Source organism: Bombyx mori, chromosome 24 (assembly GCF_030269925.1).
Source record: "Bombyx mori chromosome 24, ASM3026992v2".
Classification (NCBI taxonomy): Eukaryota; Metazoa; Arthropoda; class Insecta; order Lepidoptera; family Bombycidae; genus Bombyx; species Bombyx mori.
In genome coordinates this window covers 12357927-12385591 of record NC_085130.1, presented here as the reverse complement: position 1 = coordinate 12385591, position 27665 = coordinate 12357927, and the positions used below count along the sequence as shown (strand labels likewise).

Genomic DNA, 27665 nt, shown 5'->3' with positions numbered 1-27665 from the left:
CACAGTTAAACCTATTTTCTTCTGCTTTTAATTATTTTGCTACGTCTACAGTAATTCCGAAAATTACATTACATACTCTTTGCTTGCCAGAAAAATATAAAACCTTTGATGAAAAACAAAGGTGACTATTGACATATATTCGACATTTCCGTTTGCTCTAATACTTAATTGTATTAGATTTTTGCAAATTGAAACAAGCGTATTGGTATTATCCGTAAGGTTGTTTTTGTTTTGTATTATATATCATTGTATTCAGTGTTTTTCGAAGTCTATAAACGCCATTACATAAATTAAAAAGTGGTGGCTTATGGATTAGAACGGAGTTACTATAAGTATATCTTTTTTGTGTTTGTAATAAGTATGTAATGATTAAATAACAAATAAACAGTCCCGTAAGAGACCCGTAAAGTGTGAATAAATGCGAATAAAGTTGGTAATTGCAGTGAAATTTCTGGTAATATTAATTAGATTTTTTTTTATTGCTTAGATGGGAGGACGAGCTCACAGTTTACCTGGTGTTAAGTGGTTACTGGAACCCATAGACTTCTACAACGTAAAAGCGCCATCCACCTTGAGATATAAGTTCTAAGGTCTCAAGTATAGTTACAATGGCTGCCTCACTCTTCAAACCGAAACGCATTATTGCTTCACGGCAGAAATAGGCAGGGTGGTGGTACTTTCCCGCGCGGACTCACAAGAGGTCCTACCACGGGGCGGGATTCAAACACCGATGCATCGCTCAATACGAATGCACCGGACGTCTTATCCTTTAGGCCATGACGACACTTTACATTTAGTTTTATTGACAGATATCTGCCATGTTAGCAAGACGGGTTCCAAGGAAATCGATCATCGATGCAATAAAAAAGCTTCAAGGTCTTCGTAGTGACGTCGGGACCGCTCTGGCAGCTGTTAGTGAGCTTTTCGTTACCCCCGAGGCCGCGACGAGGTCACGGTCCGCTTAACATGAAAAGGAGATGTCACCTGAATATTTGTTCCACATTAAACCTATGCAGATCCCGAGTCCTTTGGGTCATTCGCCATTGAACCAATGAGGCGTGAGGCTTGAAGTCGAAGTTTACAGTGCGTTTCCAGAGATATTTTTGCCACGTACCATCCGGCTCTGGAATCAATGCTCCTCCGCGATGTTCCCTGAGCGTTATGACATGTTCTTCTTTAAACGAGGCTTGTGTAAAGCACTCCGGCGGCTTGGCTATACCCCTGACATTGCTCACGTTTATAAGCGACGGTAACCGAACCACTACTAGGTGGGTTGTATCCTCATCTGCCTATAAGGGCGATAGAAAATCATACGTCTGCTTCACCCCAGGGAAGGTGATTATGGTACCAGGTTCAGCAGGAAGGCTTTAACATGTCCCTCGTATAGAAAATAAAAACATACCGTGCATGTATATTTTTCTTAAGCAGTTTTCAATGACATCGTCGCAAGGGAAAGACGCGAAATGCCCCGGCGAAGCGGGTAAAAAGTCCCCTTGCGGCGCTCCAGCGAAGGCTGGTGGTGGCACGGCGAAAGCGGCTCCATCTCCCGCGACAGGTAGCGGAGCACCACCGAAATCGGCCACGGCCGGAGCCAAAGGCAGAATTATAGCCGGTAATACTCTATATAATAATCTAAGTCTGCAGTAACAAAGTAGTGGTGTTTGATAATTAGACAATAGCATAGTTGCCAAAAATTTAAATGCATTAATGAAATATTTAAAAAAAAATTACAATTAAAAATCATTCACAAAATTTACGTCAAGACTATATTAATGTTGCGGTCCACGACCGCGAATCTTAGCCCCAGGGCTCCAAACGAAAAAGGCATTAGTGGTTGGCGCCAAAATTGAAATGACGTTTAACCTAAAAATTCCATTCGACTACTGTATACCTATATAAATATATAAAAAATATTTAAAATATATATAATTATAAATTCAAAATATTGATGAATTGATGATACTATCCGTAATGTGTGAATTATAATGTTAATGTTTTCTCTGATACGTTGGAAAAAATGGTTGATACCTAAATAGAAAAATTCAATTGACTATTATTTTCACCCGTAACTCTTAGTGATTTAATTCAAGGGGTGATGGTTTTCACAGCCCCTAAGCCTGACAATATATATCCTGTGTGAGGTCGAAGTCTCGATTTTATTGTGTGTCACAGCTGCTTCGCGGCAAAAATGGGGTTTGGGTGGTACCTACGTCTGTGGATCACAACAGGTCTCAGTGTCAATAAATCTGATCGCAATATGCTATAATAACTCTGAGAACTCGACACCCACGGAAGGAGCAGAAAAAGAGGGGAGGGGAAGCTTTACTATTTTTAAATATTTATTTCCCTGTGTAGGCATTTTAGTACATTTTACTCGACTCGATAACTCGAATTTCAAGAATCATCTATACATATAAATAAAATTGTAGTGTCTGTTTGTAATATTGAAATAGCTTCTTTTTACTACATGCATATCAATATATATACGGTACATACACCAAAATAAATTTTTTTTCAATTTTTGTCTGTCTGTCTGTTTGTTCCGGCTAATCTCTGGAACGGCTGGACCAATTTTGACGGGACTTTCACTGATAGGTAGCTGATGATATAAGGAGTAACTTAGGCTACTTTTTTTGACTAGCTTCACCCCGCGGCTACACCCGCGGTACGACAATAACCGCGGGTAACATTGCGGGACTCAGCTATCCTTCGATCAACAATAGTAACGATCGTGTTGATCGAAGCAGCTATCAATAATAAATGTTTCCGAAGCGAAGCGAGGGTGGGTCGCTAGTAAACTATAAATCGAAGTCAGTCAAACCTAATGACGTCTTATTTGGAATCCAACGAACTTGAACAAGTAACTGATTCCAATAAATATGACCTCCCATAAAACTTAATAATCGTAACTAAATAATAAAACTAATAAAACTAAATAATCGTAACTAAAACCTTCAATCGTAATAAACTTAATTAATAAACATTATTATTGTTATTATGACTCCTTCAAAAGTATACTCGAAAATCGCTCCTTAATATAACGAAATTTATCCATCAAATACTTATATCTCGAACTGCTTGATAAGTCGTAGACGCAATGAGTCATTTTTTGCATTGCCTTTGACATTCGAGATGCTACTGCATGAAGTACAGCCTTTATTGGTTTCTCATACCCGATGCTGCGGACCGAATGGTAAACAGTCGACGTCGCCCTAAACACATCATTACGGATCCTCCCGATCCATTAACGGTGCTTTTAGGTACCTCAAGTATCAGTCATCGATGAGTAAATTAACCCACAGACACAACCCACTGAGTTTCTCGCAGGAATTTCTTAATGAGCCGCGTTTACGATCCGGTGGTATTTAGATTCTACGAAGCACTGCTCTTGCTAGGGCTAGTGTTAGCAACGTCATCAGGTTAGAGCCCCGTGAGCTCACCTACACGTTCTGTGAATCTAGTATAGCCCCTCGAGTTTACTAGAATAGGTAAGGAAAAAAATAAAAATTGGTGTCTATTGCAGTGATTGGAGCGGTGGTTGACGTACAGTACGATGCACACCTGCCTCCCATATTAAACGCACTGGAAGTGCCTGGACGCAGTAAGGAAGACTTTTATTCTAACTTTTTTTAATGCAGTAATGCGTTTCGGTTTGAAGGGTGGGGCAGCCGTTGTAACTATACTGAGCCCTTAAAACTTATATCTCAGGTGGGTGGCGCATTTACGTTGTAGATGTTTATGAGCTAAAGTTACCACTTAGCACCACGTGGGCTGTGAGCTCGTCCACCCTAAGCAATAAAAAAAAGCACTTGTGGCACTCAGGGACTGCCGCGGTAAAGCTATTGCATAGCATTTTTTATCAACTTATGCAATTATAATTAGACAATAATAATTTAATATTAAAACAATATTAAAATAAGACCACGCTATATTTATAAACATTAACAAAAGCAAAACATTAACTGTCCCCTTCACACTCATAAGCTAGACCGCGCGAGAGAGAAATGGGCAAAACTTTCATAATGCGCATGCAGTGCGACGTCACGCCGCGCGCTTATTCACAAACACTACACAAGCGCAACGTGTGAACGTGTTGAAGGCGAGCTACATGGTAGGCGGAGTGGGGGTGTTAGGTTTTATTTTCGTTACGGAATTTCTTGATTCGGTAGCGATAAAAGCTATGCAATAGCTTAAACTCGCAAGTTGTTTAAAATTTGACGTTAATGGTATTACGGTGTGGACGACAAGGACATGCTCCTGTGAAGTGTTTTAACCGCCCTCAAACAAAGGATGTTTAAAAACTGATGTTTCTAATGTGGTCCCTCTTACCAAGATCCGACCAATTGTTTTAGAATTGTTCTTAATAATGCATACTTATTTATTTTACATTGATGATAATTTTATATCATTTTGTTGAAGTCGACTCTTTTATGTTTACGTCCGAACCATATCATCCCTATTTCTTGGCTTTGATTTTACGTACATTTTATTTTATTCTGTGAATCATGTGACCATTACGTTAAAACCGTTTAAAAATTGTTGTCTTTGTTAAACTGAAAAAATAAAGGAAAGGGAATAAAATTGCATGACGTGACACGATCGAATCCAATAGAACGGATTATTTAATAACTCAAGCTAATAGTTCAAGTTACTGACGACCGTATTTAGATTCGGAAATAACTCTTTAATTTAATACAAAATTTAAAAAAAACGACTGTACGCGCACATCTTTCGCGCGCTGTCTATTTCAACACAGCTTAAATTCAGTTAGAGTATGTATCATATTATAATCTTAATTATTCTAAGATTATAATACTCTTTTGACGGCACCTTTGTGGGAAACTAATCGAACCTCGACGAAGTTTTAAATCGAATTTAAATTTAAATAAAAAAAAAGCTTAGAGCGTCGTCTTTTTTTCTTTTCTTAAATTTTTAGCGTCGCATTCGGTATGTACTAAATTTATTGTTAATTATTTTATATTTATTGTTTATTTAACGCAATATTAAGTGTATCTATGGACATAAAGCGCTTCGGATTTAATTTTAATATAAGAACAACTAAGTAATATGCGTAACGTCTACGTCATACATAACACTGCGACTGATTCATTAATGTAATAAGTGCTGCAATAATCAAAATGCCTTCAACGTAACCTTCGTTGGAGTACCAGTTGGAGACCACGGGTGAGTCTTAAGTTTTTATTTTGATTAAAAAAAACGAGCCCATCATGACGTGTCATTTTTTTCTGCGCCGCCATTATACATATAAACACAATTTCATCTCTTCTACGCTTCGAAATCTAACTTAATATTTGCACAATACGCTCCCTGATGGGGCTTTGGCCGAAAAATCTGAATACCCTTTAGATATAATTCCTTTATTACAACAATTTCACATAGTTCTTCGCTTTAGGTACTTAGAATAAATCAATTGCCTTATCCGATGCACATCCGGAGAACGTCCTGCTTCTATCTTCAAATTATTGTTTTCTTCTATATTCTGTCTTGTTTATTCAAAGTATTATGTTTGTAACTGCGCTCAATCCGTAATGGCCGTCATTGTGTGCGGTCGCCCCGCGCTTTTGGACAGCGGAAGTGAATAAAAGTTAGTGATGGTCATGAAACTAGTAAGTAGGTTAAATACCTAGTCATGAATTATTTTAAAAGTTAGCAGTCTTAATAAATACTTTAATAATAATATTTACCTATTTGATGGGCCTGAGGATTGATTCTAAATCAATGAATTTAAATCATACTTATAATAGAGGCGCGCAGCGGCGCCGTCCCGGCTGCGCTCGGGTACTTCATAGATAATACACGCACATAAAACCTTCTATTTGCGTCAGGTTACTAAAAAAAGGACATTATAAAGAAAAGTTTTAGTAGTATAATATTATTTAAATCAACTCTTAATATTATTATTTTTTTATTTTTGCAAAAAGGTTACTTTGTTGGAGTTTTAGTAAGGATTACTAGGATTACTAGGGATACTAGGATAGATTAACTAGGATTAAAAAATAATAATAATATAGCCGGGTGACATTCGGGGATAGTGTATCTTCCCAACAGTGAAAGAATTTTTTAAATCGGTTCGGTGGTTTCGGAGCCTATTCAATGCAAACAAACAAATTTTTCCTCTTTATATTATTAGGTATAGATATAGATAATATTTTAGATCGTGTATTTAAATTGCGTTAATAAATATTATGTTCCTAACAATCTACACGTCCCAGCACCGACTTGAAAATTATAAAATGAGAACCAACATCATCAATGCAGTCGAAGTCAATCAAATACGCGCTGTTGAGGTTAAACTCAGCAACAACTGGTCGGATCTTGATAAATGGAATCACACGAGCGACCACCAGGTTTTGAATGAAAGAAACATCAGAATCGGTTCACGTCAGAAAAGTTTTGAGGTAACAAAAATTTTGAATCGAAATGAGAGCCCAAGAGAGAGAGAGAAAGAGAGAGAGAGAGAATTCTCTTTTTAAGTAATTAAAAAAAAATTGTTTGAATGGTCGGATCGTATGTAGTAATAATATTATTGAATTAGTTAGTCGTGATAAAAGAGAGCTCGGAATTTTCATCCAGCGCCGAAGCTCATCCTGGAGGTGGCACAGCATTTGGGCGAGAATACGTGCCGCACTATAGCCATGGACGGCACCGAGGGTCTGGTGAGGGGGCAGCCGGTAGTGGACACGGGAGCTCCGATCACGATACCAGTGGGGGAGCCAACTCTTGGACGAATCATCAACGTCATAGGAGAGCCTATAGGTCAGAAAGTCGGGTAGATGAAGAAAATTAACTAACAGTTTTTTTTGCTTGAAATAACTAGAACGTGCCTACGTATTATGAAACGTGTTAAGTAGAATTTTGGTATTAGAAGAAGGGGCATAAAACTGAGTGAACGCCTTTTCCCACTCTTTTTTGTCCTACCTAAGCTTGAGAGGCTATTTCAGTGTAACTTTAACTAGTAGGTGAGCTCACGGACTCAAACCGGAGTGATGCTAACACTGACCCTAGCAAGAGCAGTACTTCGCAGAATCTACCACCGATTCGGGAATGCGACCCACTGAGAAGATCCGGCGAGAAACTCAGTGGGCGTCCCACTCTAAGACTCCCTTGAAGAATGCCTTTCTTCCTTTATTCCTTTTTATGCATTATCCACGTCTGAAACTGTTTTGCGTCTCTTTCAAATCGAAACACGATTTCTTCGCCGCGATTCTGCCGCGTAGTACTCGTGCATTCAGGACAAGCTCTCTGAGGCTCCGACCTGAAGGCTCATCTAACGGTGCTAAATAAAGACAAGGACTTGTCTATAGACGAGCGCGGACCGATACAGACGGACAAGTTCGCTCCGATACACGCTGACGCTCCGCCCTTCGTCGAGATGTCAGTCGAACAGGAGATCCTCGTGACGGGCATCAAGGTCGTGGATCTCCTGGCTCCGTACGTCAAAGGTTTGTAAGGGGAAGTCTCCGTAGCACTAGCGAGCTGCAGACACAATTAAAACTACTTTTACGGTTTAATTTCGTGTTTTACTTTACAGTTATTTTGTTAAAATAATTTCCGAGTTTCGAATACTTGGTTTTCGTGTTAGTTGTTCGTCGACACTCAAATATTATGCTCATTGACATTATAATAAAATCATCATGATTATTATTATAATGAAGATAAAAACGTGAGATTAAACCTTAAGAGTAATTTTAATTAATTGTCAAATAAATATCAGGTCAATGAAACTCGAGAGGGGGGTAGGTTAATAGGGTATGGTATCAACTGGTTCAGTGTAGAAGAATTTTAAGATTGTTACAACCTCAAAAAAGCGTGCCCCCCGATTAAAATTACTCTTAAGGTTTAATCTCTCGTTTTTTAATTCGTCGTCATTAAATCGTTGCCAACGTATGTTTCGCTTCGTGGTCGCGGACGATTGAGCGAGATTAAACCGTAAAAAAGAATTATTGTAAAGGAAAACTGTAAAATTTACAAATTGTCTGTTATTATCGTAGGGGTGGGTAGTATTGCAACTGATTATGTACAATCAATACTGGACCTTATCGCTTAGCTACATCAAGAATATGTACAAAAAATATTTGTATTCCACTGCGCGGGCATTTGGGCGTTAATAATAGGTAGTGTGCAAAGAGAATTAAATTGAATTGAACGAATTACAGAAGAAATCACAGTCGTCTGTAGGCGACATATTGGATTTTTGTCCATTAGGTTGGAATGGACAAATCGTCTTTTCGCATTAAAAGTGTACAATTTCCAAATATATTCGAAATTGAGTTAATATGCGGAACCATTTGGTATCACCAGTATTTTTCTCATAAATACTGTCAAAAGAGCGTAGTTTAGTTTTTTTTTAGTTTACCTATATTTCTATTAACAAAATTTATTAATTTTGAATAAAAAAAATCTTTCTTTAAAAGACAAATAATTTAACTGGTAAAACTAAAAAATAAATGTTGCAAAGATCATTAATATTAAAAATATCATATGTTGAAACCTTTAAAACACTCTCCTGTAAAATTTAGTAAGTTTTGAGATTATACAGATTTAATGCAAGAAGACGAAATATTTACTTTGTGTATTTTGGAAGGTGGTAAAATTGGTCTTTTCGGTGGCGCCGGTGTCGGGAAGACTGTCCTCATCATGGAGCTGATCAACAACGTGGCCAAAGCCCATGGTGGCTTCTCTGTGAGTCTAATGTTACTTTCTATGTTACCGGAAAGGAGTGTATGGAGTGTGTGAGTGTTTGGAGTGAAAGGATGTTACCGGAAGACGCGCGGAATATTATGTTAATGACTCGACGGCGCAGTAGTAGACTCGATTCTCACTTCGAGTAGGTATACGTTGTTGTTGACGAACTTGTTTGTTTGTTGTCAATCTGGGCCTAGTTAATCTAATTTAATATCTATGTATAAATATATATATATATTTTAGCTGTTAGCCGCGGCTTCGTCCGGTAAGGACTAGGAAAAATATTGGTGTAGTTAGTCTCCCACGGAACAAAGTTATTTGTTTCGGGATAAAAGGTATCGTAAGTTACAAAGCTATCAGTTTAAAAAAATCCTGACAATCCCTTACTTCGTTTCGACGTGAAATTGGGACAAACAAGATAGCTGTTAGCTTGAAAAAATCGATCAAAAACGATCTAGGGAAAAAATTGACTGAATGTGTATAATATAATAAGGTATGTAAAAAAATGTATTTATGTATTTATAAGGCGGAGATGAAAAATCAGTAAGTGAAATAAAGAGTGTTGTGATTTTTGTTTAAAATCTGGTACCCAAATTACAATAAAATATACTTATTGTTTATTGATAAAGTAAACTTTAAATGATTATTTGTTTATTATTACAGCAGCACGTATGTAAGAGTTTTATTAAAAATAATTATAAACACGAAAGTCGTAATCAAACAAAGTTCATCTAATAACTGAAGCACAAAATGGTAGTTCTGTTGTCTATTTCAAATAGCATTCGGTACATCACGGCAGTAGTCAAAAATTAGAAGTGAAACTTTATTTAAGGGTGTGATTTATGTTTTTCTAATAGTATTTATCAATGTAATGGTGTTACTGATATTAGAAACACTAGCAAAAGGCCACTTGAAGATGTGCATCATGCCTTCGCTTACAGTTTATGAAAGCAACGGTTCCATTGCGCGCTCTGCAATAACCATTGCGCTTTTTTATATTAGGTGTTTGCTGGTGTCGGTGAGCGGACCCGCGAAGGCAACGACTTGTATCACGAAATGAAAGTGGGGGGCGTTATCACGGACGACTATAAAACATCGAAGGTGAGAGAAAGTCCGCTGAGTTTCTCGCCGAATCCTCTCGGTGGGTCGCTAAGTGGCTGCCCTCGAGCATTTAGGTCTGAATTGGAGGCACTCCGGCAGCTGTTAACAAGCCTCCCCCACCTCTCAGCTGGGCCCGAGCTGGCCCACTTGTCCCGGCGAAACTCGAAAAGCTTCTTAGCAAACAGTAATCCTTCCATCTTAAAACAAATGCATCTAGTAACTCTCGATCACACCAAGTCATCACTGTACCCTTCAGGACGTAATTTATTAACACATTGGCGGTCATGACAGACAGCATGAGACAGCACACTATTTCATATCTAGAATATTTTTGTTTGTTTGCTTGGTTGGGTGGTAGTCTAAGAGGCTATTCCAGCTACACTCAGACTGGACATGCGTCAAGTGCATATTTCACTGGAACAATGTGTAACCTGACTACGGGATTCGAACACCGGGATAATCGTGTCGCTTGATACAAATGCACCAGGCGTCTTATCCTTTTGGCTTCAAACTGTCTGGGATTCTTGAAAGCTATTTACCACCTTAAAACAAGTTTTAATATTTGCGTACACCACGCGGGCTTTATAAAACATGGCTGAACGCAACTTCACTACATATGACGTCATTCGGGGTTAAAGTAAACGAGGTAACAATAAATAAATCTGTAATACACAACGATTGGCCACGGCATATTTAAGAACATCTCTGGAATACAACTTGTTAATGCCGCGAGGACGAATATACTGCTTTAATTATGCGTAACGGTTCTAGGTGTCCCTGGTATACGGCCAGATGAATGAGCCCCCTGGGGCGCGTGCCCGGGTGGCCTTGACCGGGTTGACCTTGGCTGAGCATTTCCGAGACAAGGAGGGCCAGGACGTATTGTTGTTTATTGACAACATCTTCAGATTTACGCAAGCCGGTTCCGAGGTACGTACGTGTGATAAAAATGTTGACGCGCTTTTTGTTGGCTCGTCTTGTATCTATAAATCTGTGTAACACCGAATCTTTGAACGGCCGATAAACCATTTGTGGAACGTGTCAAGAGCTTATGATCTTCATGTTCTTCTTACTGGTGATAGGACCTCTTGTGAGTCCGCGCAGGTGGATACCACAACCCTACCTATTTCTACCGTGAAGCAGTAATAATGAGTTTCGGCTTGAAGGGTGGCGCATTTACGTTGTGGATGTCTGTGGGCTTCAGTAACCACTTAATACCAGGTGAGCTGTTAGCTCGTCCACTCATCTAAGCATTAAAAAAAAAGTCTGCATCCTCATCTTTTTTGAAGGTCGTGTCTAAATTGATGACTGTTCTCTCTTCACCCGTTGCACAATTCCTCTCCACCAAAAGCTTCACGTATAAAGATGCTCGTAAGTGATGCTATCAGTTTTGACCAGCGGCTAAGTCATTGACTACATGGTCTTTTCCCGTCGACATGGCCTACCACTGTCAGCTTTACGTCAATACAACTTAAATTTTAAGTTAATCATGAGCGTTGAAACGTAAGTCCGAAATTTCATCGATTTTCATGACAATAGAGTTCAAGAGACGAGAATGAAGATTGAGCGCCCAAAAAACTGGGCCAATAATTGTAATTAATTAGGTATCAGCGTTGCTGGGCCGGATCCCATCGGCGGTCGGATATCAGCCCACGCTGGCCACGGACATGGGCACCATGCAGGAGAGGATTACGACCACCAAGGCCGGCTCCATTACAAGCGTACAGGTGATCTGTGTATTGATTTAGTGGGGAGGGGGAGCCTTGTGAGTCCGCACGCGAAGGTTCAGCCGTCCTGTTTCGGACGCGAAGCAGTTATAAGGTTTGAAACATGGGGTAGTCGTTGTACTGTAAAACTAAGACTTCGAAGTCATGTCTCAAGGTCAGCGGTGACATTTATGTAGTTGATGTCTATGTGCTCCGGTTAGCCCTTACCACTAGCAAAAGGCTCGTTCAGGATCTACAAAAAAAAAAAACGCTAGAAGAATAGTTTTCTGCCGACTAGATGAAAAGCCTTCGAAATACTGTCATGGCTGTCTTAATTAATAATGTCATGTTAACTGCCTTTTTGCAGCCGCTTCGCTAGCCAGTGTGGGCGATAGAGTTCTTGAGTCGGAATATGGATATTTTGATGAGCTACGCCTCTCTTCGCTAAGTCAACCTATCTGCTATCTCCATTCTTCACCCTAGATTATCTCTTTTGCAAATGTATCCCAATTGTAATGATTTATTAGGCCGTATACGTCCCGGCGGACGACCTCACGGATCCGGCTCCGGCCACGACCTTCGCTCACTTGGACGCGACCACGGTCCTCTCGCGCGCCATCGCGGAGCTGGGTGTGTATCCGGCGGTGGACCCCCTGGATTCGACCTCGAGAGTAATGGACCCTAACATCATCGGGGCCGAGCATTACGGAGTCGCTAGGGGCGTGCAGAAAATACTGCAGGTTGCCTTGCTTTTTATTGTTCATCATAACACTAGATTAACTAACTAAATTTTAGTGTAGAATTGGGATCGTGGCGCATAAAATGAAAACTATTCCACTGGTGCAGTTTTATTGTTCTCTTCCCAAATTTTCTCTATTATTGGAATTAAAAATTAACTGACGCCTATCTTGCGCCTTGCCCATTCAATGCTCGTTATTCAATTTAATTTCATTCCACATCATTTTACATAATTTATTATCATTACATATCATTTTACATCATTTCTCATTTCATTTCATTAAATTTAATTGGCTTCGCCATCATGCTTTTTTTCCTTTTTCATTGCTTTTCCCTTTTCTTATCGGTTTCTCTAGCTCACGCCTTAACGCTTGTTCGCAAGTTACGAGCCTTTTTTTTTAAATCTATATCATTATAAATACAGGGAAACATTTGTACTTTTATGCGTTCTCCTTCCTCCGATCGTGGTGAAGCTCAGTGCCGCCGTCGCTGTCCCTTGAGGGTAGGGGTCGCGCACCCTGCCGTACCGTCCAAATACGGCAGTGGTTACGCGATTATTTATACAGAGCAGAGCGTCGCCGGATTTTGTATTTCTAACAAGTGGTCTCTGGACAGGATTACAAATCGCTGCAAGACATCATCGCTATCCTCGGCATGGACGAGCTCTCCGAAGACGACAAGCTCACGGTAGCCAGAGCCAGGAAGATACAGAGGTTTCTCTCGCAGCCATTCCAGGTGAGCTGTAGTCTATGCAGTATTAGACGCGGCCGGCTGGATGCTTGCACTGCTGACGTTTGAGTTCAGCCGAGTCTCTGCAATAGTAAGAATGACTCAAGTCCCTGGCTAATTAGACGTGTCTATAAGATTAACATACTTTATTGTATTATACGATGCTGTTACTTAATCGAGCAAGGTATCTGTAAACGCGTGCCAAGTACGTACTTTGGATCATCACATTTGGAAAGAGATGATAATCGGCTAATCTCGGCTTTATATAACGTTATCTCTCACACGAAACAATAAAATTCCGTCCTGACACTGCCGCACTTGAATAGCGACTGACAAATATCATATGGGCGGCCGGTGTGCAGGAGAGATAGCACTCTATGAAGTCGACATTAGCCAGTTCTCTTTCTAACAGTGGCCTTGTGTGCATGCACCGGGTGTCTTCTTCTAGCCCATGAGGCCGTGATCACTTTTTGAACGGCCATAATGGTATCTTTGTGACGATGCAGGTAGCTGAGGTGTTCACCGGTCACGCCGGCAAACTGGTGAAACTGGAGGAAACCATCAAAGGCTTCCAAAAGGTATGATGTTTCTGTGAACTTCGGGCGTAGTTTAAGGCCGCCCGCTTCGGTACCACAATACTGCACGTGTCGGCCGCGAATAGCAGTGAAGCGTTCCTATTTGAAGAACGAGAGAGATGTTTGACAATGCAGTTGAGGGTTTCGTGGGTTACTCTATAATGTGGGGGCGGGGGTAAGTTATCTTGGGCTGTCTACAGTCACCGGTGTCGTTAAGCATTGTAGTCCAATGTGTAAGACGTCCGGTGCACTCGTATTGATCGACACGACTGTTAGTCTAGTCAACAAGTTCAAAAACGTGTTAAATAGACATAAAGCTCCTAAAAATATGTACGATAGCTCATTGGATGCGGAATGATGTCTACAAAAATGTTTTTTAAGGGCTTATTAGCACATAAAAAATTGCGATTGTTATAAACAAAATAAGATTTAAAAAAAAAGGAATTTGGTTTTTCCTTAATTATTTCTAAAATAATGATATTTAAGGAATTTTGAAAAAAGATCCTGAAAGAGGAGGAAATTTCCAATAAAAAAGTCCCAACTTCCGGAATTCTATCTCTATTATTTATAAAAAAAAATTAACGCTGAAAATAGCGCTCCGCGAGGTCGTTACGCCATAGGCGCGCCGTCTAAAAAGCCGGTATATCACCTAAAATATTTTTTTTATAGTATTAAATAACAATTTAAAAATTTGAATAAATTATGGTGTAATCTAAACATTTGAACGAAAAAAACCTCGGTGAAAAAAAATTTTTATATCGATTTTTCAAAAATTTACACCATTGTTAATTAACTAACTTTTTTCCAATCTCTGTTTTTATAAATTACGGTATAAAAGTTACAATAATTCATTTATAAATTTTTCCCTTCGTGGAGCTCTTATCATTTAAGTACTTAATAAAGTTAAGCAAAAAAATTTTTTTAATCTTTATTATTTTGATAATTATAATTTTTTTTAATTAACAAAAAATTAAATTTCTAGAAAATGTTATGAAAAATAGTTTTTTTTCGTAATATCTTAATATTGCTGTTTTTGCATCTACCATAGGTATTAATTAACATTCAAAAAAAAAAAATTACGCTGTTTGTTAAGAAATTGTTTATAAATAAATAGACTATTTTGGGATTTAAAAAAAAAAAAAATTACCGTCTTATTGTATAGGTGAAATAAAGATTTTTAAAAAAAAAAAATTTCTTAAATAAATGTTTTAATTGTTTAAAATCGTTTTTTTCATATTTCAATTGTTTAAATAATTAGTTAAGAAATTATTTTTTCTTAAAAATCATCATTGACTCTTTTCAGCGGATTAACAAAGAAATACATTTTTTTATAAATAATTTCATTGTTTATTAACTTAACAATTTGTTATAAAAAATTAATATTAATCGTTATATTTTTTTTCGAAGACTACAATAAATTACAAAAACAACCATACATAACAAAACATAGAAAAAAAAAAATTTGTATTTTTTACAGCATTTTTAGATATTATATGATAATGAAATTACAGCCGTAACATAATTTGTCAAGCTATAAATTGTTATAACTTTTAAACTATAAGAGGTACGGTAAAGGAAACTCAGGTCATTTTTATAAAGGATTTATTTATCTTTAAAATAAATTCAAAATCGATCCTGTAACTATTGTTTATCAGTTGTTATAAGCATTTGATAAATAAATGAAAATCTTAAATTTTTATAAACAAATTGTTAAGTTAATAAACAATGAAATTATTTATAAAAAAATGTATTTCTTTGTTAATCCGCTGAAAAGAGTCAATGATGATTTTTAAGAAAAAATAATTTCTTAACTAATTATTTAAACAATTGAAATATGAAAAAAACGATTTTAAACAATTAAAACATTTATTTAAGAAATATTTTTTTTAAAAAAATCTTTATTTCACCTATACAATAAGGCGGTAATTTTTTTTTTTTTAAATCCCAAAATATTCTATTTATTTATAAACAATTTCTTAACAAACAGCGTAAAATTTTTTTTTTAAATGTTAATTAATACCTATGGTAGATGCAAAAACAGCAATATTAAGATATTACGAAAAAAAACTATTTTTCATAACATTTTTTAGAAATTTAATTTTTTGTATATAAAAAAAATTCTAATTATCAAAATAATAAAGATTAAAAAAAATTTTTTTTGCTTAACTTTATTAAGTACTTAAATGATAAGAGCTCCACGAAGGGAAAAATTTATAGATGAATTATTGTAACTTTTATACCGTAATTTATAAAAACAGAGATTGGAAAAAAGTTAGTTAATTAACAATGGTGTAAATTTTTGAAAAATCGATATAAAATTTTTTTTTCACCGAGGTTTTTTTCGTTCAAGTGTTTAGATTACACCATAATTTATTCAAATTTTTTAATTGTTATTTAATACTATAAAAAAAAAAATATTTTAGGTGATATACCGTCAGAAGAGCCAAGGGTCAACACATGGAGGGTCTCCTGGAGACGCTGGATGAGGATCCGTGGGGGCGGCCCTATCATATGGTGCGCAATAAAATGCGCCCATGGGCCCCCCCGATCACGGAGCGTCTCCAGCCTCAGCAGCTGCGGGACATCGTCTCGGCGCTGTTCCCGCAGGAGCGGGAGGGATTTGTCGCTCCCGCTATGGACTCGCCGCCGGAATACGACGGCGAAGTCCCTGCCGAGGTGCCCCATATAACGGGGGCGGAGCTCCGTGTGGCCGTGCGCAAAATGTGCGCGAAGGACACTGCACCCGGCCCGGATGGCGTCCATGGCCGGGTTTGGGCCTTGGCTCTTGGTGCCCTGGGGGACCGACTCTTGAGGCTTTACAACTCCTGCCTCGAGTCGGGACGGTTTCCTTCATCGTGGAGGACGGGCAGACTCGTGCTGTTGAGAAAGGAGGGGCGCCCGGCGGATACTGCTGCCGGGTACCGTCCCATCGTGTTGCTGGATGAGGTGGGCAAGCTGCTGGAACGCATTCTGGCAGCCCGCATCATCCAGCATCTGGTCAGGGTGGGACCCGATCTGTCGGCGGAGCAATATGGCTTCCGAGAGGGCCGCTCAACGGTAGACGCGATCCTTCGCCTGCGGGCCCTCTCGGATGAGGCCGTTTCCGGGGGTGGGGTGGCTTTGGCGGTGTCACTCGATATCGCCAATGCGTTCAACACCCTGCCCTGGTCCGTGATAGGGGGGGCGCTGGAACGACACGGAGTGCCCCCCTACCTACGCCGGCTGGTGGGTTCCTACTTGGAGGACAGATCGATCACGTGTACCGGACACGGTGGGATCGTGCACCGGTTCCCGGTCGTGCGCGGTGTTCCACAGGGGTCGGTGCTCGGCCCTCTTTTGTGGAATATCGGGTATGACTGGGTGCTGAGGGGTGCCCTCCTCCCGGGCCTGATCGTAATCTGTTACGCAGACGACACGTTGGTCGTGGCCCGGGGGGGGAGTTTTGCTGAGTCTGCCCGTCTTGCTACGGCTGGGGTGGCGCATGTCGTCGGCAAAATCAGGAGATTGGGCCTCGACGTGGCGCTCAGTAAATCCGAGGCCATGTGGTTCCACAGGCCCCGGAGAGTGCCACCTGTCGATGCCCATATCGTGGTTGGAGGCGTCCGTATCGGGGTCGGGGTGCAGTTGAAGTACCTCGGCCTCATTCTAGACAGTCGTTGGACCTTCCGTGCTCACTTTCAGAATCTGGTCCCTCGTTTGTTGGGGGTGGCCGGCGCGTTAAGCCGGCTCCTTCCCAATGTTGGGGGGCCTGACCAGGTGACGCGCCGTCTCTATATAGGGGTGGTGCGATCAATGGCCCTATACGGGGCGCCCGTGTGGGGCCAGTCCCTGGCCGTGGGGGTAGCGAAGCTGCTGTAACGGCCGCAACGCACCATCGCGGTCAGGGTCATCCGTGGTTATCGCACCATCTCTTTCGAGGCGGCGTGTGTACTGGCTGGGACGCCGCCTTGGGTCCTGGAGGCGGAGGCGCTCGCTGCTGACTATCAGTGACGGGCTGACCTTCGTGTACGGGGCGTGGCGCGTCCCAGCCCCAGTGTGGTCAGAGCGCGGAGGGCCCAATCTCGGCGGTCCGTACTGGAGTCATGGTCTAGACGGCTGGCCGATCCTTCGGCTGGTCGTAGGACCGTCGCGGCGATTCGCCCGGTTCTTGTGAACTGGGTGAATCGTGACAGAGGACGCCTCACTTTCCGGCTCACGCAGGTGCTCACTGGGCATGGTTGCTTCGGTGAGTTCCTGCACCGGATCGGAGCCGAGCCGACGGCAGAGTGCCACCATTGTGGTTGCGACTTGGACACGGCGGAGCACACGCTCGTCGCCTGCCCCGCATGGGAGGGGTGGCGCCGTGTCCTCGTCGCAAAAATAGGAAACGACTTGTCGTTGCCGAGTGTTGTGGCATCGATGCTCGGCGACGACGAGTCGTGGAAGGCGATGCTCGACTTCTGCGAGTGCACCATCTCGCAGAAGGAGGCGGCGGGGCGCGTGAGAGACGCACAGGCCCGCCGCCGTCGAGCGGGGGCCAGGGAGGCGGATATCGCCCAAGCCCTGGCCCTCTAAGTGTTTCGGGTCCCCTCACATGTCGGCCTGGGGACCGGCGAAGGGGGCCTAAGAAGACGACGTGCAAGCTGCTCTGCACGCGTTTTATGCATGAGCATCCGGGTGATGGAAGGCCGGCTATCCTCAACCCACGCTGGTTCTGACCCAGCGGGGTATTCCGTAGGATAGACCATTCTAACCGGCGCCATCTAGGCGGGCTTCGGATAGCCTGCCGACCGAGAGGGCTGGTGGTCGTGGCGCCGACGACCGCCAGTCCGGCGTCCCGAGGGGGAGGGTGATGGGAGAGATGTGCTCCGCACTAAACGCTTCACTTTCCCCCCTTTGCCTTTTCATGAGTTTTGTCTCATGCGAGGTTTGGACGTTGGTTGTTGAGAGACAGGAGGTTTTAGTCGGTTCGACTCCGACATGCCCCGCCCTCCATCCCCAGTGAAGGGCGGAAGTCCGGCGATTTCCTCATGACAAAAAAAAAAAAAAAAGGTGATATACCGGCTTTTTAGACGGCGCGCCTATGGCGTAACGACCTCGCGGAGCGCTATTTTCAGCGTTAATTTTTTTTTATAAATAATAGAGATAGAATTCCGGAAGTTGGGACTTTTTTATTGGAAATTTCCTCCTCTTTCAGGATCTTTTTTCAAAATTCCTTAAATATCATTATTTTAGAAATAATTAAGGAAAAACCAAATTCCTTTTTTTTTAAATCTTATTTTGTTTATAACAATCGCAATTTTTTATGTGCTAATAAGCCCTTAAAAAACATTTTTGTAGACATCATTCCGCATCCAATGAGCTATCGTACATATTTTTAGGAGCTTTATGTCTATTTAACACGTTTTTGAACTTGTTGACTAGACTATGTGTCGGTGTTCGAGTCCCGCCGGCGGGTGCACATTGCTGAAATAATAATCTTATCTTAAATAGTATAAAATTTAATCTTAAATAGTAATCTTTATTCTCTCCTTAGAGTATCCGAAGAATAATTAGAATGTACATAATTTGCGTAACAATCGTACTCTAGGTGTGACACCACGAGAGCCGGCATTCATCTGTGTGAGCAATTAAATACTAAAAGAAGGGGATTTTTGTCAAAATCAAAAAGCTTCATAAGTAGGAGTAGCTGTCGAATGGTGCCGACTTTACCATGGATTTGAAATGTAGTTTACCATTGAGAGGAATCGGCTAGAAACTCGGAGCCTACTCTCTTTTAGACACAGGATGCTTTATTGTACATCGAGACAAAAAGTACAAGGAGCGATTTTAATGCCTCGGGCTATCATTTGTTGGACAAGAATCGTCTAATAAAGATAGAAAGAAAGAATAACAATCATTAATGACCATTACACAAATATTAATGGTGTGGTGGATAGTGTGGTCCTTCATTGCTGAGTCGCTCGTTGTCCATCGTTTGTTGTCACTGAAATAATTGTCGGCATGCACTCCTCGTGGGTGTACAGAACGATTTGACGAATAATCAAAACAAAATCAACTAGCACCGGTTGGATGGAAACGGATTACAGCGGGAGCGCGGCGCCCGTACTGTCTTCATTCCGTAAGTTGGGTTAAATAGTCAGGTGACACTGTTACATTCCCGGGTAAACTCGACTGCCTACTGAATGTCTCGCCGGATCTTCTCAATTGGTCGGGATTCTGACCGGGTGGTAGATTCTCGAATTCTCGAAGCTCTGCGCTTGCTGGAGTCAGTGTTAGCAAATTCTATCAGGTTGAGCCCGTGAGATCAACTACCCGTTCGCACGTAGCTGGAATAGCCCCTTGGCTACCAGCGAATATGTAAGAAAAAAATATCGCATAGTGATGCCAGCCTACATTTTCAAACACACCCAATTCCTTCAGTTCGGGCTTTACGTTCTGGACAAATGTATTGTAATACTAAAAAATCACACTTGAAATAGAAAATCGTACTAACAATTTTTTTTGGCTGCACTGCTGATACTTGATACTGGTCAGGATGTTAGAGCGAAGTTATAAAGTTATTATATCGTCTGGATGTCGAGTTTGCTGCTCTGCTGCGGTCTGGTATTACCGTCCCAGAGAACGAGGTTACAGGCCCAGCACGATTTTTCTCTCCACACTATTGCTGAGGCCGGTAGGTCGAGAATGACGTCACGACCCAGGATCCGCCTGGAAAACGGCCCCCACGAGCATCTCCACAATATTTCTCTGCTGCATAACAGACCACGCGATGGAAAGGTATTGCTACTGGAGTTCCTTTATCCCCCGATTATTGTTTGGACACATATTCTTAACGGTTGTGTGAGTGGCCGGAGAGAAGCTATGACGCGCCCCCTGGGGACTGAGCTACATCAGCTCCTCCACAACCCATACTTTGAAAGGCAAGACTCCCTTCTGACAGCACCGCTTCGTGCCCGGGAGTGGTAGTCAAGCCCCCCATCCCCTTAGGGGGGGAGCCCTCCTACTCCTTTACTTTTTACATGAACATGTTTCGAACGAGAAGAAACGTGTCTGCGTCGGGTAACGATCTGTTCGTATGGTCGTTGTGACAGATCACAGATTCGAACTAACCTTTTTGTCTTTTAGATTTTAGGCGGCGAGTTGGATCACATTCCGGAGGCTGCCTTCTACATGGTGGGCACCATAGAGGACGTGATCGCCAAGGCACAGGAACTCGCCAAAAGCGTGTAGAGTCGAACTGTTTTATAAGTTATTTTTTTTTCAATAAAAACGTTGGATTTGGTTTTGTTTCATTTGTAGGTTCTGCTAAGAGCACTACAACTAGTAGGTACTTACTTTCCCTACCTGCGGTGCACTCCTGTACAGTTGAAAAAATATCGCTTAAACCAAATGGCCTTTCGTCCCACAATTTAAAGTGCATTCAAGATTATTACCTAGGTACTCAATAATATTATCAATAGGACTAAGTATATATTAAGAATGGACAAACTTAAACGTGGCGATTGCGTTCACACGGCATTGTCCTGCACGTTTTCTTTGTATTCTTTATTTTAACGTACAATCACCCTGGTGTTCATACGGTACGTTTTTATTCGTGTAAAAACGAACGTGTGAACGAGACAGCTATAATATGCGCCACTCCAACGTCAAGTTCATAGATTATACACTTAATTTAAGTTCATTCGATTTGCTTGACAAGTCCGTTGAGTACTGTATTCTCACAAATAGGTAGGTAGGTACCTATAAGGGCCGAGTCACACCGGAATGGCAGAGTCGCAGCGAGCACTTTGTGTGAATTAATTTTAAGCTATAACTATATAGGTAGGTGCCTTAAAAAATCAGTACCTATCGCTTGCAAAACTTAAAAAGGTCACGTCATAGCCGCCGCCCGCCCGCGGTGAAATGAGCAGCCGCGAGACACGTGCGTCTTGTCGGTGGTTCTGCCAGCGGCGAAACAAGGCCGCCCGCGGCACCGCGGTCATAATAATATATAATCAATTCCATCACGTTCACTGCAAACTGTTATATATTCCTACCGAACCCTAAACTGCTGATACCCTCGAACCGCTGACTAGACGGCAAGGGCGGATCCAGCTTTGGTGCCAGGAGGGGGTCACATAGTCATGGTCAAGTCAAGAACTTAGGTATAATTTAATTTTGATACCTAACAATAGATGCAAGTAAAAAGTAGGTATATTATTAATGTACGTAAGTACTGTACTTAAAAATATTTATTCTTCATTTGTTCGCGCGACAGCGCGACGTTCGTAAATGTTCGGCTCAACTCGGGTGCCGTCGCCCGTACGCACCCCGCACCTCTCATGACAGTGCGGTACATGACGGCACGCGGAGATACGCTCGTTCGATATTGAGTAAATTGTGCGCGCGCGCCCTTCGTTATATACTAAGTAAAAGGTATAGTGTGAACCGGTGAAAAGGTGTATGTGCCACCCATCGCAGAGAAACGCCACTACGACCGTGATAGTGCCAGCATCAGCCTCCAAGTAAGTCCCGTTTTCCTACCTACCCTTTCGTGTCCGCTCATTCTCCGCAGAGTTCATTTGCTCCCTTTCAGCTCATCAGCTCACGTTTAAGGTGACGCTCACCTGCGTCACCATTATTGTACACTTGAAAAACTTAACACATAATAACTTGTACCTACATATACAAGTACATATTGTCATCTTCTCTTGAAGACATCTAGAGAAGCACTATCACGCCCGGAATGAGGCAGCTTATTTATATTCCATAACCGTGGTGAATGGTTTGTCATAACAGCTAAAGGTATTTCGAGGGGTATGACGCAAAAGTCCGCAAAAGTGGTACGACAAGGGTTTTCAACAAACAAAATAGAAACAGACAAAATACATATTTAAATAACAAAATAAATTTTTCTTTTACGGCTTCTCCCGAAACGCGTTATTACGTCATTTACGTCAATGGGTACGTTTTTATGACAAAACCGATCTACACGGGAGCCCTCTTCTTCGACGTCGCAAAAGCGTTCGACAAAGTCTGGCACAACGGTTTGATTTTCAAACTTTTCAATATGGGTGTACCGGACAGTCTCGTGCTCATCATACGGGACTTCTTGTCTAACCGCTCTTTTCGATATCGAGTAGAGGGAACCCGCTCCTCCCCGCGACCACTCACGGCTGGAGTCCCGCAAGGCTCCGTTCTTTCGCCGCTCCTATTTAGTTTATTTGTCAATGATATTCCCCGATCGCCGCCGACCCAGCTACCCTTATTCGCTGACGAAACAACCGTTTACTACTCAAGTAGAAACAAGTCCCTAATCGCGAGTAAGCTCCAGAGTGCAGCGTTAACCCTCGGACAGTGGTTCCGAAAATGGCGCATAGACATCAACCCAGCGAAACGCACAGCAGTGTTATTTCAAAGGGGAAACTCACCGCTTATTTCCTCCCGCGTTAGGAGGAGAAATATCACACCCCCGATCACCCTCTTCGGTCAACCTATACCCTGGGTCAGGAAGGTCAAGTACCTGGGAGTCACCCTGGATGCATCCATGACATTCCGCCCGCATATAAAAACAGTCTGTGACCGTGCCGCATTTATTCTCGGCAGACTCTATCCAATGATCTGTAAGCGGAGTAAAATGTCCCTTCGGAACAAGGTGACACTTTACAAAACTTGCATAAGGTCCGTCATGACTTACGCGAGTGTGGTGTTCGCTCACGCGGCCCGTAAACACATAGATAGACACCCTCCAATCCCTACAATCCCGCTTTTGCAAGTTAGCCGTCGGGGCTCCATGGTTCGTGAGGAACGTCGACCTACACGACGACCTGGGCCTCGAATTGATCTGCAAACACATGAAGTCAGTGTCGGAACGTTACTTCGATAGGGCGTCATGAATATCGCCTTATCGTTGCCACCGCTGATTACTCCCCGAATCCTGATCACGCAGGAGCAAGTCACCGTCGTCGCCCTAGACACGTCCTTACGGATCCATCAGATTCAATAACTCTTGCATTAGATTAGATTAGACCTTCAGCTCTAACACTAGGAGCAGGCTGAGGAACCCCGGTAACCGTACTCGTCGAACTCGACAAAGAGGTCGACGTGCAACCTAAACCATGCATCAGCCCGCTGAGTTTCTCGCCGGATCTTCTCAGTGGGTCGCGATTCCGATCCGGTAGTAGATTCATTCGCGAAGCAATTGCTCTTGAGTTGTTAGGTCTCCTTCGGAGGCGCTCGGGCAGTTGTTAGCAAATTCCAGCCCTCCTGACTGAGCCTTTGCTCGCCCACCTGTCTTGGTGAAGCTGGAAAGGCCTCCGGGCCATCAGTATCTTTCAAGCATAAAAAAAAAAAAAAAACCTTTTTATTAACGTGGAGAAGTGCCAGTCCGGTTAGGTGATCTTCAACCATTGAAGATCTTAGCCACGATTTAAGTCTGCGCAACGTAGAGAAAGACCTAGACGTTACGTAGTCGACAAGCGCGCGCGAGTGTGGCGCGGTAAAATTCAAATTTTCGATGCGTTCGTTCCCTAAAATTTGCCATCATACAAAGTTATTAGGTATATTATATTAAATTAATTAAGGAGCAATATAAGGAGCAACAATATATTGTATCCTAAAATCATTATGTTCAATATGTGGTCCACCTAGGGGCCAGCTCAGGGGGGGGTCATGACCCCCATGACCCCCCCCCCCTGGATCCGCCCTTGCTAGACGGTCCGAGGCAGAGACTTAATAGGAGACCGTAAAACGGTCAGTAGTCCATAGATTATACACTTGCAGTAGTCAGTGAACCACGGAATAGATAAATAAAGTTGGAATGGTAATGTAGGCGGGGCAAGCGTGCCACAGTTATGTTTGTACAAACATAACTCGACCGATTTTTTCATTCACCGCGTTTAGTGCGCTTCGGACTACTTGGGCGAACAGATCTCCGCTTTATAGTGCCGTGTTGTGCAATTATAACTTGTAAAACAAAAAATCAGACCTCAAGTATAGAGCGAGGAGGTATATCTTTCGATCGGTAAGTCGAAATTACCATTTAATTACAATATTATTTGTCTAAAACATAAAAATATACTGAGCATTATGAAATTCCAAACATTAACAATATTATTGCAGCAAGTTATAAATAGCATACATTGCGCGATGTGTACTCGCCCAATGAACGCAATGACCAAGTCAGCTTCCAATGTACTACATGCATTGCGTTCTCTACACTTCAGTCTTTGAAATTTCGGCGTTTGCTCTGATTGGCCGTAGTGCAGTTGTCGATAGTGAGGTGATCATGTGGTGAAATAAAATCATTGACAGAATTCTCGACTATATTTATATTTGACATGGATATTTTTTGCATTATTTTATATTTAATTAATGATACCTAGTATATTCTTAGTGAGACGTATTTTGAGTAAAATAAATATGTATTATTATTATTGAATTATTGTCATTGAATTGATGTGAAGGTATAATATAAAGGGACATGTAGACCTCTCATTTACGGGCATTTACTATATTGTCTTAGACGTATTAAAATCTAAGTAAAATGCTATTTGACTTATGCAGTTAATTAAAAATTTTAGGTTTCCTAAAGAACCTAACGCCAGCGAACAATGGATTGACCTGACAGGTAGAGGAAACTTGAGACAAAGACGAGTACTATTTACTACTACTACTCTAAACATTTTACTGAAAATGATTTTACCATAAAAAAATCAGAATACACTTAATTTTGAAAAATTCATTCGCAATTAATAGCAAGCGCCAACTGCTTAACAAATACGTTTTATTCCAGGGACAGTGACTATTTGTAATTAATAAAAGTAAAATAGTTTTTTTTTCAATATTTATTCCATGTTTCATTTTCTCCATTCATTCATCAGATAATTTATCGACAAAGATTATCGATTTTATCAAGCACTAGCGTGTATGAACATTTTTATTGCCTTTTTGCGTGTGTGAGTGTGTATGTCTACGGGTGTTTTGTGCTAGTTTGCGAACGAATATCTGTCCTGAGATTTATGTGTGGGTGTTTTTGTTGTGTGCGAAATACTTGTAATCACAGTGTGTGTATGTGTAGAAATTAAAATAGTGGGGATGAAGCGGCGACACTGGTTCTAATACAAAATTAGAGCAAAGGCCTTTCCAACCTTATTTAACTATTCCGTGCAGTGAACTGTGTTAGAGTACGGGTGCGGCTGCCGGGATTACCTACTCTGAGAGTTATAATCCATATTGTTTAAAATCCAATAAATAGTTGTATCCTAAGAGCTTCCTTTTTTAAAACGACCTCAGAGAGAATTCCCTTAACAAATTGGTGGCAGCGGTGGGATGCGAAAATCGCCAGTTTGCGCATCCTAAAAACATAAAACTAAAACTTTTATTAACGGATCCTCAGGTTGGCGGCGACAATTGAGACACTTTAACATCCACACGAAATAATATATTTTCTTTAGCACACATTACGGTGGGTAGAATACGAATGCAACAGAGATATGCTAACCGTCGGTATTTATACAATCATCTTGACCTATTTTAATACAAACTGAGTAAGTAGGTAATATTAAACATTGTTCATCTTAATTATTCTGCTGATTATTTACGTTACATAATAAATAACATTATGGCTTATTGCGCCGGAAGCTGTCAAGCGGAAGGCGCCAATAAAATATTATACGTATAAAGAAATATGAATGAACTATTTACTTGATTATGAAATTACTAATTATATTATAAGAATAATAAGTTCTATATATTTCCTAAGTTCGTAAATAATTTATTATGCGAGGCCGGAAGTGTTGCTCGATAACATTCGGCCATCCTGTGTATGCCGTGTCCCACGGCGATCAGCGCTGCTATTGGCGCCTGGTTTGTCGCTGGTGTATGGCACCTGAAATTGACATGTTTAAGCAGTAATTATATCTTGTATTATCTAATTCATACACACACCTTTTATTTATCATAGATCACACACACACCCTTTATTTATCATAGATCACACGTACATAACACAGCTTTTATTTGTTGTACATAACACAGCTTTTATTTGTTGTACATCACGCCGCTTTTATTTGTTGTACATCACGCCGCTTTTATTTGTTGTACATCACGCCGCTTTTATTTGTTGTACATCACGCCGCTTTTATTTGTTGTACATCACCCAGCTTTTATTTGTTGTATATAACACAGCTTTTATTTGTTGTATATAACACAGCTTTTATTTGTTGTATATAACACAGCTTTTATTTGTTGTATATAACACAGCTTTTATCTTTTGTACATCACACAGCTTTTATTTGTTGTACATCACACAGCTTTTATTTGTTGTATATAACACAGCTTTTATTTGTTGTATATAACACAGCTTTTATTTGTTGTATATAACACAGCTTTTATTTGTTGTATATAACACAGCTTTTATTTGTTGTATATAACACCGCTTTTATTTTTTGTATATAACACCGCTTTTATTTTTTGTACATCACACAGCTTTTATTTGTTGAATATCACACAGCTTTTATTTGTTGAATATCACACAGCTTTTATTGTTAACTTATGCAGCCTCTATCCTGAAATAGTTTGATTTTGTTTTATCAGATACTTGCAATTCTGAGTTCGTAGATTGGTCAGGTATCAAAACATTCATACTACTTTGTAGACTCATTTTTATTAGTAATAATTTCCACGCGTGCTTATTAATCAATTATGTTTCCATTCAATGATTTTGTCTCAGATATTAATTATTTTTAAATCTTTCGACCTTACAAGTCCACTCAAAATTACATAGGACATGCAGCCCAGCTCAAAATATACAGAATTCATAAGAAATGTTTCATTAGTGTTAATATTGAGATAAACTTGTACCAAAGCAGCACTTTACTGTGATATTATACAGCTGTGTCCTAAATACATTGGACAAGTCCGTCTGTAATTTTATTTCACTAAGAGTACTATTAAAAGTGTCACTACTATCCACGAATTTAACAGAATTTTGTGATATTGATATTAGGTTGATTTATCATTGATTCTCCGATTATTAAATCTATATCAGCGATGTCGTAATTCGTTATTTCCACAAAGCCACAATAATGTTGCCTATATGAACATTCACAGGGGATGTTCCTAAAGAGGTCGACGAGTATGCGCCTCC

General features: G+C 40.8%; 1 protein-coding gene and 1 long non-coding RNA gene across 7 annotated transcripts; one reads left to right on the top strand and one right to left on the bottom strand.

The window, feature by feature from the left end:
* Positions 1 to 93: 93 nt before the first annotated feature.
* LOC101745479 (ATP synthase subunit beta, mitochondrial) lies at positions 94 to 20817 on the top strand. 6 transcript variants are annotated; one of them, XM_038020018.2, is made up of 14 exons: positions 94 to 219; positions 810 to 911; positions 1429 to 1612; positions 3524 to 3601; positions 6595 to 6777; positions 7326 to 7463; positions 8606 to 8703; positions 9709 to 9807; positions 10579 to 10737; positions 11412 to 11534; positions 12041 to 12253; positions 12867 to 12986; positions 13487 to 13558; positions 20663 to 20817. In XM_038020018.2, the coding sequence occupies exons 2-14, from the start codon at positions 819 to 821 to the stop codon at positions 20765 to 20767; spliced, it is 1665 nt and encodes a 554-aa protein (XP_037875946.1). In that variant the 5' UTR covers positions 94 to 219; positions 810 to 818; the 3' UTR covers positions 20768 to 20817. The 6 variants fall into 6 exon arrangements, with proteins under 6 accessions (XP_037875946.1, XP_037875947.1, XP_037875944.1 ...); XM_038020019.2 differs by having other exon boundaries at positions 117 to 214; XM_038020016.2 differs by having other exon boundaries at positions 191 to 332.
* A 5126-nt stretch (positions 20818 to 25943) lies between these two features.
* Positions 25944 to 26737, bottom strand: LOC134201288 (uncharacterized). The gene is made up of 2 exons (XR_009976512.1): positions 26494 to 26737; positions 25944 to 26405 (listed from the first exon to the last, which is right to left on the bottom strand). It is a non-coding gene; the product is annotated as an uncharacterized LOC134201288 (long non-coding RNA).
* Between the last annotated feature and the right edge of the window lie 928 nt (positions 26738 to 27665).

Bases quoted from the DNA above. Each gene is read 5' to 3' on its own strand.
- LOC101745479 (XM_038020014.2), top strand. From the start codon at position 419: ATGCGAATAAAGTTGGTAATTGCAGTGAAATTTCTG. The intron at 6,778-7,325 runs GTCAGAAAGTCG...ACTTGTCTATAG, and splicing joins CGTCATAGGAGAGCCTATAG to ACGAGCGCGGACCGATACAG. The intron at 9,808-10,578 runs GTGAGAGAAAGT...TAACGGTTCTAG, and splicing joins ACGACTATAAAACATCGAAG to GTGTCCCTGGTATACGGCCA.